The sequence below is a fragment of the Lactuca sativa genome, chromosome 2 (genome assembly GCF_002870075.4).
Source record: "Lactuca sativa cultivar Salinas chromosome 2, Lsat_Salinas_v11, whole genome shotgun sequence".
Taxonomy (NCBI): domain Eukaryota; kingdom Viridiplantae; phylum Streptophyta; class Magnoliopsida; order Asterales; family Asteraceae; genus Lactuca; species Lactuca sativa.
In genome coordinates this window covers 185,713,684-185,729,332 of record NC_056624.2, presented here as the reverse complement: position 1 = coordinate 185,729,332, position 15,649 = coordinate 185,713,684, and the positions used below count along the sequence as shown (strand labels likewise).

At 36.0% G+C, this 15,649-nt stretch overlaps 3 protein-coding genes across 5 annotated transcripts; 1 reads left to right on the top strand and 2 right to left on the bottom strand.

The window, feature by feature from the left end:
* Nucleotides 1–280: 280 nt before the first annotated feature.
* On the bottom strand, nucleotides 281–1,066 carry LOC111876461 (uncharacterized mitochondrial protein AtMg00810-like). Its single transcript, XM_023872989.1, has 2 exons — nucleotides 987–1,066; nucleotides 281–920 (listed from the first exon to the last, which is right to left on the bottom strand). The coding sequence occupies exons 1-2, from the start codon at nucleotides 1,064–1,066 to the stop codon at nucleotides 281–283; spliced, it is 720 nt and encodes a 239-aa protein (XP_023728757.1).
* Nucleotides 1,067–7,557: 6,491 nt separating this feature from the next.
* Nucleotides 7,558–10,371, top strand: LOC111876432 (phosphoglucan phosphatase LSF1, chloroplastic). The gene is made up of 7 exons (XM_023872954.3): nucleotides 7,558–8,089; nucleotides 8,208–8,314; nucleotides 8,400–8,856; nucleotides 8,924–9,117; nucleotides 9,195–9,629; nucleotides 9,718–9,862; nucleotides 9,923–10,371. Exons 1-7 carry the CDS (start codon nucleotides 7,769–7,771, stop codon nucleotides 10,040–10,042), a joined length of 1,779 nt encoding a protein of 592 aa, XP_023728722.1. The 5' UTR covers nucleotides 7,558–7,768; the 3' UTR covers nucleotides 10,043–10,371.
* Nucleotides 10,333–14,270, bottom strand: LOC111876433 (protease Do-like 1, chloroplastic). 3 transcript variants are annotated; one of them, XM_023872956.3, is made up of 8 exons: nucleotides 13,706–14,270; nucleotides 13,292–13,414; nucleotides 12,998–13,169; nucleotides 12,812–12,849; nucleotides 12,389–12,740; nucleotides 12,169–12,303; nucleotides 12,009–12,089; nucleotides 10,333–10,647 (listed from the first exon to the last, which is right to left on the bottom strand). In XM_023872956.3, the coding sequence occupies exons 1-7, from the start codon at nucleotides 14,104–14,106 to the stop codon at nucleotides 12,012–12,014; spliced, it is 1,299 nt and encodes a 432-aa protein (XP_023728724.1). In that variant the 5' UTR covers nucleotides 14,107–14,270; the 3' UTR covers nucleotides 10,333–10,647; nucleotides 12,009–12,011. The 3 variants fall into 3 exon arrangements, with proteins under 3 accessions (XP_023728724.1, XP_023728723.1, XP_052624510.1); XM_023872955.3 differs by lacking the exon at nucleotides 10,333–10,647 and adding an exon at nucleotides 11,751–11,898 and having other exon boundaries at nucleotides 13,706–14,269; XM_052768550.1 differs by lacking the exon at nucleotides 10,333–10,647 and having other exon boundaries at nucleotides 11,751–12,089; nucleotides 13,706–14,268.
* Nucleotides 14,271–15,649: the final 1,379 nt, after the last annotated feature.

The window sequence follows — 15,649 nt, the reverse complement described above, 5'->3', positions numbered from 1 at the left end:
GGACGTAGGGAAACCGAGTGTATAATTGACCAGAAGCAACAAACTCACACACAAAATGATAGTCAATGTTGATATGCTTGGCACGTTTATGGGAAATGGGATTCTGAGTGAGGAAAAGTGCACTGTGATTGTCACACAACAAGGTTGTTCGATCCGGAGGTAAAGCATGCAATTCACGTAGAAGATGAGTGATCCAAACGATCTCAGCAGCAATGTTAGCCACAACCCAATATTCAAACTCACAACCTGATCATGAGACAGTTGGCTATTTCTTTGCACTCTAGGAGACTAAATTGCCACGAAGAAAGATAGAGTATCCATAAGTGGAGTGACGTGCCTTAATACATCTGGCCCAGTCAGCATCGGAATATCCAATTAAAGAAGATTCAGGCGGAGAATTGAAATGAATGCCATAAACGAGAGTGCCTTTGACGTAATTTAAGATCCGCTTGACAACTTGATAGAGGTCAATGGTAAGAGCATGAATAAATTGACTTACCTGATTCACAACATAAGAAAGATCAGGACGAGTGATGGTTAAGTATTGTAAGGCACCAACAAGAGACCTATACAATGTAGGGTCAGAATAAGGAGATCCTTGAGACATAAGATAATCAGTGGTGGACAAGGGAGTAGAGACAGGTTTGACATTAAGCATTTGAGCGTGAGTAGGTATGTCATAGGCGTATTTAGCTTGAGAAAGGAATATACCATCTCCATGTTCCATATAGGAAACTTCAAGTCCTAAGAAGTAATTGAGCTGCCCAAGATCCTTGATAGCAAATTCAACATGAAGTTTATTGATAAACTTACGAATGAGAGTAAGATCATTGCCAGTAAGAGTTATATCATCAACATACACTAATAAGTATAGGACGTGGGATTGTTGTTTAATCACAAGGAGTGAAATGCCTTCACGGCTACAAATAAACCCAAAAGTAACCAAAAAAGAGCTCAGCCATTGGAACCAAGCACGGGGAGATTACTTTAACCCATAGAGGGTCTTTTTGAGGTGACACACATGATTTGGGAAATGAGGATCAGCAAATCCCGATGGTTGTTCCATAAAAGTTGTAACGCCCGTAGATTAGGGCTAGTCAATTTAGAGACGATAAGCATAAAAAATGACCTTTTGATGGAAGATTATTTAGAAGGATTAATATTAACTAAGTTATAGTATATGTTACAGGGATTCCGTACATATAAAGAACGCTGAAATCCGAGTTATAACGAAGAAGTTATGACCTGTCGAAGTTTCGCGACAGAACCGACACGACACAGCGCGACGTAAATAGTGAATTTACGTTAGATTGATATTTAACCTTAGCGATCTAAACGAAAGTTGTAGATTTCGTTAAATTATGAGCGTGCATAAAAAGAACGTCCAAATCTGACTTTGTATGAGGAAGTTATGATTTTCTAAGTTTCGACTTAGCGATATGCAGCCCGAATACTCGATTTAAGATCAAGCGGTTTTTAGCCGAAATAATCTAAACGAGAATCGAAGATCTTGTTGATAGTAGTGTAACGGTAAAAAGACAGACGAAAACAGACGTCAGATGAAGAAGTTATGAATTTATAACGGAGTTTTCTTGTTTCGACCTACTAAAAATAAATAATAAAAATAAATTCAAAATTAGTCAACGGAGTCTAAACGAACGTTGTATATCATAGTCTCACCTACGCGGGGATATAAAGAACATCGAAAACGGAGCTCGTATGAAGAAGATATGAATTTTTGAAGTTTATTAAATAATTAAAGTATTTAATTTAAATATAAATTCGGATATTATCCACAGGGGGGAGTCAGTGGCCTTATCCAAATTACGCCCAGCGTAACTCTGTTTACGCCTAGTGTAATTCGAAGAATCAGCCCCTATATAAAGGGTGCAAGGACAACCGAGTTCCTTGCTCAATTTCTCTCCTCTCTCTCCCATTTTACCTCGTTTTTCATGCAAGAAATATCCCGAAGCCCCAGTATCATTCCCAAGACCCGAAGCAAGTCTTGAATCCCGAAGATCCCGAGAATTAAAGTTTTCGAGCCGAAGTTCTGCCCGCGTGAAGCCCGGTTTTGGAGGAAACATCCCGGTTAATTTCGTCGCAAAAAGATTATTTCAAGAGCCGTAGTGTTGTGAGATCATCTTCTAATCAAGTGAGTGTGTGGTTACTTTCTTTTAACACATAAATATGAAGTATTTGCTTTGAAATACGTGTTATGTATGTGTGTGTGTGTGTATATATATATATATATATATATATATATATATATATATATATATATATATATATTGTTGTTGTTGTTTATTTGAAGTAAGTGTATAGTCCCTTTCATAAACACGATATTAATACAAGTATTGCTTGAATGTATTAAGTATATGTTTTGGGTGAGTGTGTAGTCACTCTCTTCTAACACATAAATATGAAGTATTTGCTATGAAATACGTGCTATGTGTTTATATATTGTTGTTTGTTTGAGATGAGAGTGGAATGGATGTTTTATATAGTTTTAAATGAGTCAAACTGTATATGTATTTTATATCTACAAATATGTTGGGTAGGACATCGATAGATGAGATCCGTGAGTATGGATTAGATCAACAGGTTAGTTTTAGATCCGTGAGTATGGATCAGATCAAGATGTTAGTTTTAGACCCATGAGTATGGATCAGATCAAGAGGTTAGTTTTAGATCCGTGAGTAGGATCAGATCAAGAGGGTAGTTTTAGATCCGTGAGTATATGGATCAAATCAAGAGGTTAGTTTTAGATCCATGAGTATGGATCAGATCAAGAGGTTAGTTTTAGATCCGTGAGTAAGGATCAGATCAAGAGGTTAGTTTTAGATCTGTGAGTATGGATTAGACCAAGAGGTTAGTTTTAGATCCGGGAGTATGGATCAGGTAAAGAAATAAACTTGCTATTAGTCCGGGAGTATGGATTAAGACTAAGTTAATTGTCCCTAGTCCGGGAGTATGGATTGGGCACGGTTATAGATCCGGGAGTATGGATCAGATATGGATTAAGACTAAGTTAATTGTCCCTAGTCCGAGAGTATAGATTGGGCACAGTTATTGATCCGGGAGTATGGATCAGATCAAGATTAAGGTATAGTTAATTGTCCCTATTCCGGGAGTATGGATTGGGCACAATTATTGATCCGGAAGTATGGATCAGATAAGGAGGTTAGTTTTAGATCCGTGAGTATGGATCAGGTAGTTTTAGATCTGTGAGTATGGATCAGGTGAAAATGTTAGTTTTAGATCCGCGAGTATGGATCGAGTGAAAAGGTTAGTTTTAGATACGAGAGTTTAGATCGTGTCGTTGTGAGGATCGATGGGGTGGGATAAGAGTTGCCTTTATATGGTGAAATTGTAGAAGTTTGAATGTTCTATTTATATAAATATATGATATAACATTGTGGGATGAAAACCCTATATGCTCACCAGGCTCCCAAGCCCGACCCACTCAGTTTTCTTTGTATCATAGGTATCGATACGAAGACATATTTCACATAGAGATTTAAAGGAGATATAAATCATTAGTGTAATTGAATGTAAGTTCTATTTATGCTTATATGTCTGTATCGGAACATGACATCCCGAGGTTTTATTATTAAATGAAAATACATTCTCTTTGAGAAATGTTTTGATAAGTTATTATCATATCTTGTTTTGGGAACAAATTCCGCAACCGTTTTCTTTGAAAGATTACTCTGATTTTTAAAACAAAGCATAAACAAATCGGTCTTTTATGGCTGTGAAATTGGGGATGTCACAAAAATTGTGTCAACAAGGAGCCCGTTTAAAAATGCATTCTTAACATCAAGTTGATGCAAAGACTATTTGTGCATGATGGCTAAAGACAAAACAATGCGAACAGTAGTAGCTTTGATAACGGGACTAAATGTATAGGTATAATCAATATTTGATAGTTGAGTAAAGTTTTATGCGACGAGACGAGCCTTAAGACGTTGAATAGAACCATCATAATGATACTTGGTATGGTCAACCCATTTAGAGCCAACAACATTTGTATGAGAAGGATGAGGAACCAATTCCCAAGTATTATTAGAGTGAAGAGCAGACATTTCCTCGTTCATGGCTGATAACCAACGAGGATTTTTAGCAACAAATTTAAAACCACGTGGCTCATTGGCAGCGAAGAGAGCCTAAAATAATGGAGACTGATCAACATAAGTGATATCAACAAAGTGATGTGGTTTTAAAAATTCCTTCCTTGCCACAAGTGATCATCGGATGTTGAGACGACAGAGGTGGCGGTAGTGATGGTTCTGCGTGCAAAGGAGGAGATCGTGGTTCGTCGTCTACTAAAGGAGATGTTGGGTCGGCTTGTATTGGACAAGGTTGCTGGTCTGTGGAAACGACGGCTGGAGCGACATGTGACGAGGAACACAAGTGACATGACATCGATATGGATGGAGCAAGTGATGCCGACTGGACAGGGGGTTGAATTGTAGCCTTAGTGGAGGGAGTAGGAAGCATTTCTTCAAAATTTGAGAAGACTAAGGAAGCTTGATTAGCAGGGGGAGAAATTCCACTATAAAGAAAGACGAGTTCATCAAATACCGCATGTCGGGTGGTGTAGATTTGATATGTAGTGGGATCCAAACCCTATAACCTTTGTATTGTGGGGCATACCAAATAAAAATGCAAGAAGTACTACGTGGTGCAAGTTTGTTATGAGCATAATCTCGGAGATATGGGAATACCCGCCAACCAAAAGGGCGTAATGAAGCATCATCGGGTACTTTATGGAGCAACAGTTGATAAGGAGAATTATTGCTAAGCAATTGGGAAGGAATCCGATTAATGATATAAACAGCCGTACCGAAAGCATCAACCCAAAGTTTGGCAGGAGCACTAACATTAAAAAACATAGTGAAACCCGTTTCAGTGACATGGCAGTGTTTGCGCTCTGATCGACCATTTTGTTGTGGAGTATGTGATCAAGATATTTGATAACAAGTGTCATTTGTTATAAGTAAGGTGCGTACTCTATTATTGATAAACTCGGTGCCACCATCACTTTGGAATGTTTTCATCTTTCATGAGAACTATGTTTGAACGAAAGTGATAAAAGTTTCAAAGACAACAAAAAATTCTGATTTGCGTTTTAATGGATAAAACCATAAGAACCCAGAAAACTCATCAATAAAAATGCAATAATAATCATATCCATCTGTTGATGAGATAGGTGTCGACCCCCATAAGTCACAATGTACCAAATCAAGCACATATAAAGATCTCAGATCATTAATATGAAAAGGTAAACGCTTGCTCTTAGAAAGTTTACAAGATGAACAAATCCTAGGTTTTGGTAACAAAGAAGAAAACAGATAAATGCCCTAACTTAAATCAGAAAGGAAGATCTTTGATCATTAAAAGTGAAATAATATCAAAAGCAACATGGCCTAATCTAGAATGCCTAACTTAAATTAGCAGGAAGATCTTTGATCATTAAAAGTGAAATAATATCAAAAGCAACATGGCCTAATCTAGAATGCCTAAGTTCATATGAAGCATGAAGCTTGGAAGATCTTAAATCAGCAAGGAAGACTTTGTGACCATGCTCGAGTACGTATAGCCCATTCCCACATTTGCCCTTTCCTAGAATTTCCTTTGTGACGCGGTTCTGAATGGCAAAAAAGGGTTAGAGAATAAAACATCCATCGGAGAGTCCACAGTTAGCTTGCTAATGGAAAGTAGATTTTTGGTGATGTGTGGGACAACAAGAACATTTGATAATTTGGTTGACAACCAAAACCGATTGGTTATGAATTTGTGTTAATGACTTGGTTCCATTATGGTACGATTTTGGTCACAACGTATGATGTGAAGTGGTAGAAGAACGACAAAGTGAGAACATATTTTTTTATTGTTTATTTTTTCTTTATTTTATATATCTAATTATCTTTAAGTTGTATAGGACTATTATATTAGATTATACTTTAAACTAATCGGGTATTTGGCCTATTAAAATTCAAATGTGAGCTTTTGAAATCTTGATTTATGTATATATTTTTCCCTAAAATATTAAGTAGTTCACTTTAAAATTTTATGATAGGTCACATTTTGTATTTATATATAACCTCTTAACAAAAAAAAGAAAATGTAGGTCAAGTGACCCACCTACAATATACATAGACTCCTCCCGAGTCAAGTTTAAGTCTTTTTATAAAAAACGGTCATGGTGTCCACTAAGAGTGTTCGTTTGGATGGATCAGTTTGATCCGATCCAATCAAGTAAATCCAAATTGATTTCGGTTTTCAAAACATGAATCCGAATTGTCCAAACTAAATTCAAATCCGATCTGATCCGATCCAATTACAATTCGGTTGGATCGGTTTTTATAATTCGGTTTTCAAAACCGAAACATTTTAAAACGACATATAATTATAATATTATTCAACTTTACACAAGAAGCAAAAACAAATAATTTAGTTGTGATTTGAAATTTATAAACAACTAACAAAGATATATTATAGTTAAATATTTTATAGATATTGCATATTAATGTTTTTTTTATCGGATGAAACATTTTGAACCTATTTAAAAAAATAAATTACAAAATTAATAAATAACTATAGATATATATTATAAATAGATAAATAATAAATCTTTATTCGGTTTTTTTGGACTATTCGGTTCTTATTTTAAAAACCAAAACCAATCCGAAATCCAAAATAATAATTCGGTTTTGTTGAAAACCAATCCCAAAATCCGAATATCCGAACCAAATAGTCCAATCCAAATTGTCCAATTGAATAATTCGGTTTTATCCGAATAATGTAGAGTCCTAGTGTCCACCTCTAGTAGTTGTATAACTTGCACACCTTATGGGTCGGAAGTGAGTGAAACAAATAATACACTAGACAAAAATTTTGTAAAACAACTTTACAAATGTCGAGAGACGATACACTATCAAACGCTAGACAAGGTTACTTTTGAAATGGCTCACATATGGTTTCAAGGTGTAATCCAAAAGTAAACCATATATAATTAGAATCGAGATGTCCAGAGACAAAAATCATAAATTTGAGATGTTGAAAAATAATTTACCATATTGAAACATTGTACTGAATTTGAGTGCCTTCGAATTTTCATTCGCGTGATTCACCACCCAAAACGACATCCAACTTTGGCCCTTCTTGTTAGCATGATTTTTTTTCCCCTACTTTTAAGTAGGGTGGCTTACAAAGTTACAATTACATATGTCTAACTTTACAAATTTTGGGCTTTTGCAAACATGGGCCTAAGGATTAAGGAGAAATTTTATATGGATGTTCGAAAGGCCTAATCTTAGAAAGGCCGAATTTTATTTTCAAAACTTCAAACCGGTTCATAATATAGTCGAAAACGAAAAGAACTATCGAGCTCTACCACAAACTTTTGACTTTTCAAGTAATCACTTTACGGTTTACTCGCGTGGCAACAAAAAGAAAAGTTAAAGTGACACACGTGGAAGGCGGGTCCCATCGCAGCTAACGTGGTGTAAATCCCGCGAAAAGGTCAAAGGTTGACTGACTATGTGGCTTCTCTTTCCCGAATTATCCAGCCAGCTTACATGATTTCACCTGCACCGAGGACACCACTCTGCTCCAATCTCAATAAACCCCATTACCCCATACCATTACCATCCAATCCTCTGTATACACCCACTTTGATTTCTTCAAACTATTGGCATTCGATCTTGTTACGATCATACTAAAACCCTACCGCAATTCCTCACATACCATTAATTAATCTCCGATGTCTCTGCTTCAAGTTTCGAATTACGGTGTTTTCTGCCAATCTCCGTGTCTGAGAAACTTCTCATCGAGTCACACTTCAATGTGCTCTTCGTTTTGGGGGAAAGAGTTTTGTTTGATCAATGGAGTTGGAATTTCGGAGAAGTTACAAAGAGTAGGTTCAGGAGGACGAGGATTTAGGGTTTTTGCGATGTCTGCATCGACGAATTCCAGATTTAAGATGAATTTGAATGAGTATATGGTTACGTTAGAGAAACCGCTTGGGATTCGTTTCGCTCTGTCCTTGGACGGCAAGATCTTAGTTCATTCCATGAAGAAAGGGGTTCGTATTTTTCTCACTTAATCTGCAACAATTTTCAAATTTAATGTGGTTTCATAGGTAACTTTTCGATTTCGCCATTTTTACTGCATTTTTTAAAGATGTATCGATTCTTCTGTAGGGGAATGCTGAGAAATCGAGAATAATTATGGTGGGTGACACTCTGAAGAAGGCAAGCGCATCTCCTGGTGGCAGTCTTATTGAGATTAAGGACTTCAGCGATGCAGAGTATTTTCATATACCTTTACCGCCATATCTTAATCAGCTTTCCATCTCTTCTGATCTATTAAAATATCTGGTTTCATCCTTGCAGGAAGATGATGTTAGAGAAATCCGGACTTTGTAGTCTTGTTCTGGAAAGACCTTTCTCTCCTTTCCCAATTCAACATCTGCATCACAAAAGCGATCTAGATGTCCAATTTAACAGAGGTCGTGTTCCTATTGCCACTTGGAACAAATCAATACTCACATCAAGTTTAAGAACATCTTTCGAGGGCAACGGGAATTCAGGGTTTATCATGTTCACCCCAAGATTTTCCACACCAAAAGGATGGAATCTTTTAATCAACCAAAACGGACAACCACGTGCAAGAACACGCAAAAATATTCCCGATGAACCATTTACCCAACTAGTCACCATTTTCTCTGAAGAAGGATCTGGAGATGACTGGTCACATGGTGGCTTCCCACTTGAGGAATATATCAAAGCGTTAGATCGTTCTAAAGGAGAACTTTACTATGATCATTCTCTTGGTATGCGTTATAGCAAGGTCAGAATTCAGATCTCCACAATCAACTTGATTCATAAATTACACTGATAGACTTGTTATCCTACAGATTACAGATCAAATGTATGTGGGGTCATGCATACAAACAGAATCTGATATAGAGACTTTAGCTAATGTCTCCGGAGTCACTGCTGTACTAAACTTTCAAGGTGGAGTTGAAGCAGACAATTGGGAAATCAATTCAAAAGCAATCAACGAATCATGTCAACAGTATAATATCCTCATGATCAACTATCCAATAAGGTAAAATCCAAGTTGTACTATTTCCTTGGGGGCAAATTTGTTTTTCCACTGCTTTTTCTAATCATTTTTTTTTACAGGGAAGGAGACTCGTTTGATATGAGGAGCAAACTTCCGTTTTGTGTGGGGCTTCTTTTACGGTTGCTGAAAAAGAACCATTGTGTTTATGTGACTTGCACGAATGGGTTTGACCGGTCTCCTGCTTGTGTGATTGCATATCTTCATTGGATGACTGATACTTCACTTCATGCAGCTTACAATTATGTATCTGGATTGCACACGTGTCGACCTGATAGAGCAGCAATTGCATGGGCAACATGGGATTTGATAGCTATGGTGGAAAATGGGAAACATGAGGGCCCCGCTACCCATTCTGTCACGTTTGTGTGGAATGGACATGAGGGAGAGAATGTGGAATTAATTGGAGATTTCACCGGGAATTGGAAAGAACCAGTTAAAGCAATACATAAAGGTGGGCCACGATATGAAGCTGAAGTTCGACTCGCACAAGGGAAGTAAGTTTTAGCATTCTAATTTTAATTTATGTTGACTATTTTGGTCAAACTATGTGATGTGACTAACTTATTTGATGAGCTGTTTCAGGTATTATTACAAGTTTATAGTGAATGGGGATTGGAGGCATTCAACAACTTCACCTACAGAAAGGGATGATAGGGGGAATGTTAATAATATACTTGAGGTTGGTGACGTGGCAAGTGTGAGGCCTTCTATTCAACATCCAAAGAAGGTATACATGAAATATATTTTTAGGGTAAGACATAACATACTGACATTGTATTTGTTTTAGGATGCGAATATTGTGAAAGTGATTGAGAGGGCATTGACAGAAAATGAACGGTTTATGTTAGCAAAAGCAGCTCGATGTGTTGCATTCTCTGTGTGTCCTATAAGACTGGCTCCCAAATAGTTGCATATCAATCATACCATACATACAAATACAATGGCTTTGAAACAAGATATCATTTTCATTGCCATCTAACAAATTTTACTTGTGGAGTCTGCTATGAATCTGCTCAAGTGTGACACTAATGAAGAATACTGTTTGAAGCTTAACAAGTTTCAAGATGATGGGATCTTTGGCATTCCGGCATTGGGCATCTGGTTGGTAATTTCTTTCTTTTTGTTATTTTGTCAATTGATATAATAATTTGATACATATACATAGATACATACTTGCTACACATGTATACATTGCAATTATCTGTAAATAAATTATTCCTATACATTAAGATTGTAGATGACAATGGCATGCACGATGTGTACTTGTAAGATGCCCATATCCCCGAGTCATACATAGTATACACACACTTCACTAAATACCCTAGTTCTCACAAAATAAAATTGTCTCTGTCTCGCACACAAAAGTCTATTTCTATCTACCCATATTCACTGAATATGCAACTTCCAGAAAAGCGAAGGAACACCGACAATCCCCTACATAGATATACCCATTACAAGTTGACTCAATTTACTCTTCGATCTCTCTTAGTATCCCAAGATCCAAATATAGCCCTTTTATACACCATACACAAACAAGTATTAAGAACCTATTGCAATCATTTAACAAAAATCAAGACCAAATGCTAAAACTCAAAATCGTTGAATAGGTTTACCATATAACCATATGGCCATTATGGTGCGGCTCACATACTACAGTACAAACCGAACATTCAACAAACTGTTTGGCGGTAAGTTTGTTTAGTTAATAAATGAACGGACATCAGTAATAGAAAGATAAAAAATGGAACAGCTAAATACGAGCAACATATGAAAAATGTTGACAGTCAACTCTTATGGTCTTGATTTGGATGTTCATGTTCATATATATATATATATATATATATATATATATATATATATATATATATATATATATATATATATATATATCCACTTATGTTGTTTTAAAATTGTTCGTTTAGCACCTTAATGAACATAAACAAGGTAATTAGTTAAATGAACAAAGATAAACAATAAAATCCATCCATTTATATGTTTGTTGTTTATTCGTTTGTTTAGTCAACTTAATTGAGCAAATATAAACAAATCATTGTTCACAAATCATTGTTCATGTTCATTTAGTTTTTTTATAGCCCTGGTCTTTGGAGATTTAATAACACCCAAAATAACGTTAATATACTCATGATCAATCCATTGACATACCATCTGGATTGGAGTTTCAAAATAACTTATTGACTTGTTGGCTTTTTAAGTAGTCAATATATAGTTCATTTACAAAAGCGCTGAATATAGTTTACATCCGTTCCCTTCATCAACTCAATCCCCATCAAGTTTTTGCCCTCTTTGGTTACTTTACACTTTACATATATAAGGATTTGTTTTTTTGCCAAACACTCCAAAAAGTGTTTCTCACCTTATTGTGTTTTGCCATCGCATATATTTGCTACCGCACAAGCAGATAACTGTTTTTTTTTTTTTTTTTTTTTGTTTTTTTTTTCAAACTCAAATCCAAACACCATCTTATAGAGTTATACTAATTAACTTCCTCCTTAACACTTTAATTATAACAATCAAAATAAAGTAGTCCCGACAAGCATAAAATTCCTATTCTCATCAAAGTTTGAAATTCAAGGACAATCAAGATAAATGGCAACTTCTTCAAAGATTTTCACCATACCTTAAAGTACAGATGATGCATTCTCTTTTTCTCAATTTGGCGACTTCCTTACAAATGTTTTACGATTACAACAGAAACAAATAGATGCAGATGGTGATTTTCTTATTCTACTTCAGATTCAAAACCTATATGACATCCCATCTAAGATTAGTTATTATTTGCAGTTTTTACATCAATCATGATTCCAATCTCCCAACAACTAGCAAACATACAATAAATTCAACATTAAACTGACCTCTTATGTTTCATCAGGCTTTGGTTCAAGCATAACAGGAATCTTCTCCACATGATCACCACGCAGCACCTCAACAGTCACCTGAAACCATCCACAAACAACTTCCAATTACATCTTTAACATACTGAAAAGGACCTTACAAAATTCACCATGAACTTACCTTCTCACCCACTTTGCATTGGTCAAGAATTCTGTATAAATCACTCCCATTAGCAACCTTTTTCCCATTTACAGATGTTATTATATCACCCAATACAAGTCTCCCATACGCATCACGTTTTGTTGATACAATACCCTGAACAAACTCAAATTCAAATTATTAAGTTTTGGAAGCAAAAGTGAAAGTGAGATAATTAATAAGAACACAACCACAAAATTACCGCTTTTCCAGCTGGGCCATTTGGAGGAGCATCCAAGACAAGCACTCCACTTACTCCTAGCTGTTCCACTGATTGCTCAGGTGCAAACTTTATCCCTAAAATTGGTCGTGTAACTTTCCCAAATTGCACCAACTGGTCAACAATTCCACCTACTGTGTCAACCGGAATGGAAAACCCAACACCAGAGGATGCACCAGATGGAGAGTATATGGCTGTGTTTACACCAATAAGGCTGCCTGAGCTATCAAGAAGTGGCCCTCCACTGTTTCCAGGGTTGATTGCAGCATCTGTCTGAATTACATCTTGGATTGGCCGCCCAGTTGCTGCAGAGCTTATTTCTCTCCTTAGCCCACTATAAATGTATAAGGATCAAATTCCAAACATGTTTCTTTAAAAACTAGGTCTTTTGAGCTAATTTCATACCTGATGACACCAGTTGTAAGTGTGTGATCAAGCCCAAACTGCAGTGGGATAACATGTTATGGAGATAGATATTAGCAGAAAACACACAACATACACATACATTCATTCATATATATATATATATATATATATATATATATATATATATATATATATATATATATATATATATATATATACACTCACAGGGTTTCCAATTGCAAAAACTTTTTGCCCAACAAGCAAGTCAGCTGACACACCAACTGGGATTGGTCTCAATTTGTCTTTTGGTGCATCGATAGACAATACAGCAACATCTTTATCTTGATCAAAACCAACAACTTTTGCATCATAAGTGGTTTGATCAGCGAGAGTTACTCTGAACAAACATACATCAGTTCAATCTTAGCAGATAAAAGTTATGGATTCATAGACATTTCACAGGGAAGATAATCAATCAGTTCATAGTTCAACATAATGGAAATACCAAAAGCAACAAACCTGAGATCGGATGCACCGCGTATAACATGATAATTTGTGACAACGTGACCGTTTTTATCCCAAACAAACCCTGATCCAGATCCTTGAGGCACCTCCAACACATCCAGAGTAAACGCATCCTGCCTAAACCACATAATATCAATCTCAGTTGATTCCACGAAATCAACAAGCCAAATGTAAGCAATTAAGCGTCATAAGTTCATAACCTGTATAGCTTTTTCTAATGATCTCATGAAATGAGCATTAAAATTAAAAAAATATGTGCAAACGAGTTGGATCATTTACGGTTATACTATACTACAGAAAAAAATTGTGCTCAATACTTCGATTATATCACTCTGCATCAAATCCAGCAAACACAATGAAGGACACAAAGCAAATATCCATCGAAATCGGAGAAAGTAAGCTAAATACCTGGAAGCTAAATTGGTAATGTAGACAACAGAAGGAGTATTCTCCTGGAAAAGACGAACAGTGGCGAGCTCATCCGTCTGCAACTTCCTAGGTGTAGCGACAACGAAAGCAGCAGCTGAGTCCACATCGGTGACGAAAACAGAGGCGGAAAGAGCTACGGAAGTGCAAATCACGAAGCACGAGTTCAGAAATTTGTCCAAGGAGGATCTGTGGGTAGATTCCGGCGTCGGAGAGTAGGTGGGGTGAGAAGGTTCGCGAAGAGAAGAAGCCACGAGGCAGGAGGTATGCCTATAGCTATTGGGTGTGCGAAGAGAGAGGGTTCTAGAAAGAGAAGATATGGTGGAATTATGGGAAGGAAGAGAAGAGAAGGCGCATGTGGAAAGAAGTGAATAGGCAGCCATTGTTACTCCGTGTGCTTACACAGTCAGTCAGTCACCGGTCACCGCTTTCTCGTTTTCTGTTGGATCATTTTATTTTAGTATTTCTTTTCCACATTGCTTTTATGTTTCTTTTATCAAAGTTCAAACCAAATGATTAGAATATTTTTCATATTTAACAAACTTATTTTTTCGTAAATTATTATATTATTATCTTGTATTGTCTTTTTTTTAGTTCATTACTTATTTTTGAAACAAAATTATGAAAAAGGTCAATGAGAAACATATATAAAGTTAATAAAAAATAAAAAATAAGTATATAACATCATGCTTCTATTTCACTAGTTCATTACAATTTGTAAGCCGAAAATCAAAACTATCGATTATTTAACTTTTCAAAATAAAAAATCAACTCATTTGGTTCGATTTATGTTGTCCCTAAAGACTAAACTGTGCCACATGACCCCTAACATCTTTATGTCACTTTAGTTAAATTATTTTTGTTTAAAATTAGTGTTTCAAAACATAATGTAAGTAATTTTAGTGTAATCGATTCGTTTGGTGTGATTAAGTTCGAGATATGTTGAGCTCAATTTTTGTGACATTGCGAGTTTAGGAGCTGCAGAGTGCATTTTCTTATAAACTAATTTGATCTTAAGAGTACACTGGTTCAAGGGCTACGTGTCAGCAGACATAATCGGATATTATTGGTTCGAGAACTGGAAAACTAAAGGGCGTATATTAGCAAGCTTTCCCAACCATGTTACTTACTTGGAACAAATTAGAACAAATTATTCTCCTTGGATTGCTTAGGGCAGAAGCAATCCATGGACATGATCATTCACGGAACAATTGTTTTAGCTTCATTAGAGGAGTAATGAAGTTTCTATGTGTTGGAGGGTCATAAGTCCAAGGGAGAACTGAGGTGTCATGGAAGGATGTTTTCGGGTCGCCAAGCATGGATATAGAGAGGTGGGTGATGATGAAATCAAAGATAAAAAAAAGATATGTAAAAGGACTTGTGTCCGTATAGCTATGAAGATTGAAGTCCCTTTTAATTTGGTTGTGGAAGAGATTTAGTAGAAGGGAAGAGGAAGAGCAAATGGGATGACAGATGTGATTACTGCCATGCATGGTGATTGTAGTAGTAACAATATATGTTTAGATGGTGATCTTTTTTGCCATAGGATGCTTTCCAGAGAGAGATCTTAATTGTTAGTTTAATGTAAATTCTGTATGTGAAAACTAGAGACAGTTTTGTAGTCAACTAAGTGATGTATCCCAAATCGATTAGAATATTATTATTTGCTTGTTAATGCATTTGATAATTATCTGGATCACATAAAAAGGACACATGAATCAATGTGTAGAAACCCAAGTTGTAGAACACGCTCTAAAGATTAAAAAGTGAAAGGAGTTAAATTTATTCTACAGACTCAAATTAGTACAACAAACTTACAATCTTGTGTTACTGTATTTAAATCAACTTCATCCCATGAGCAACTTTCAACAATAAAGATTGAAAAGTGAACCATTTCTGCTACCCTTGAGATGTCATTGATACAAT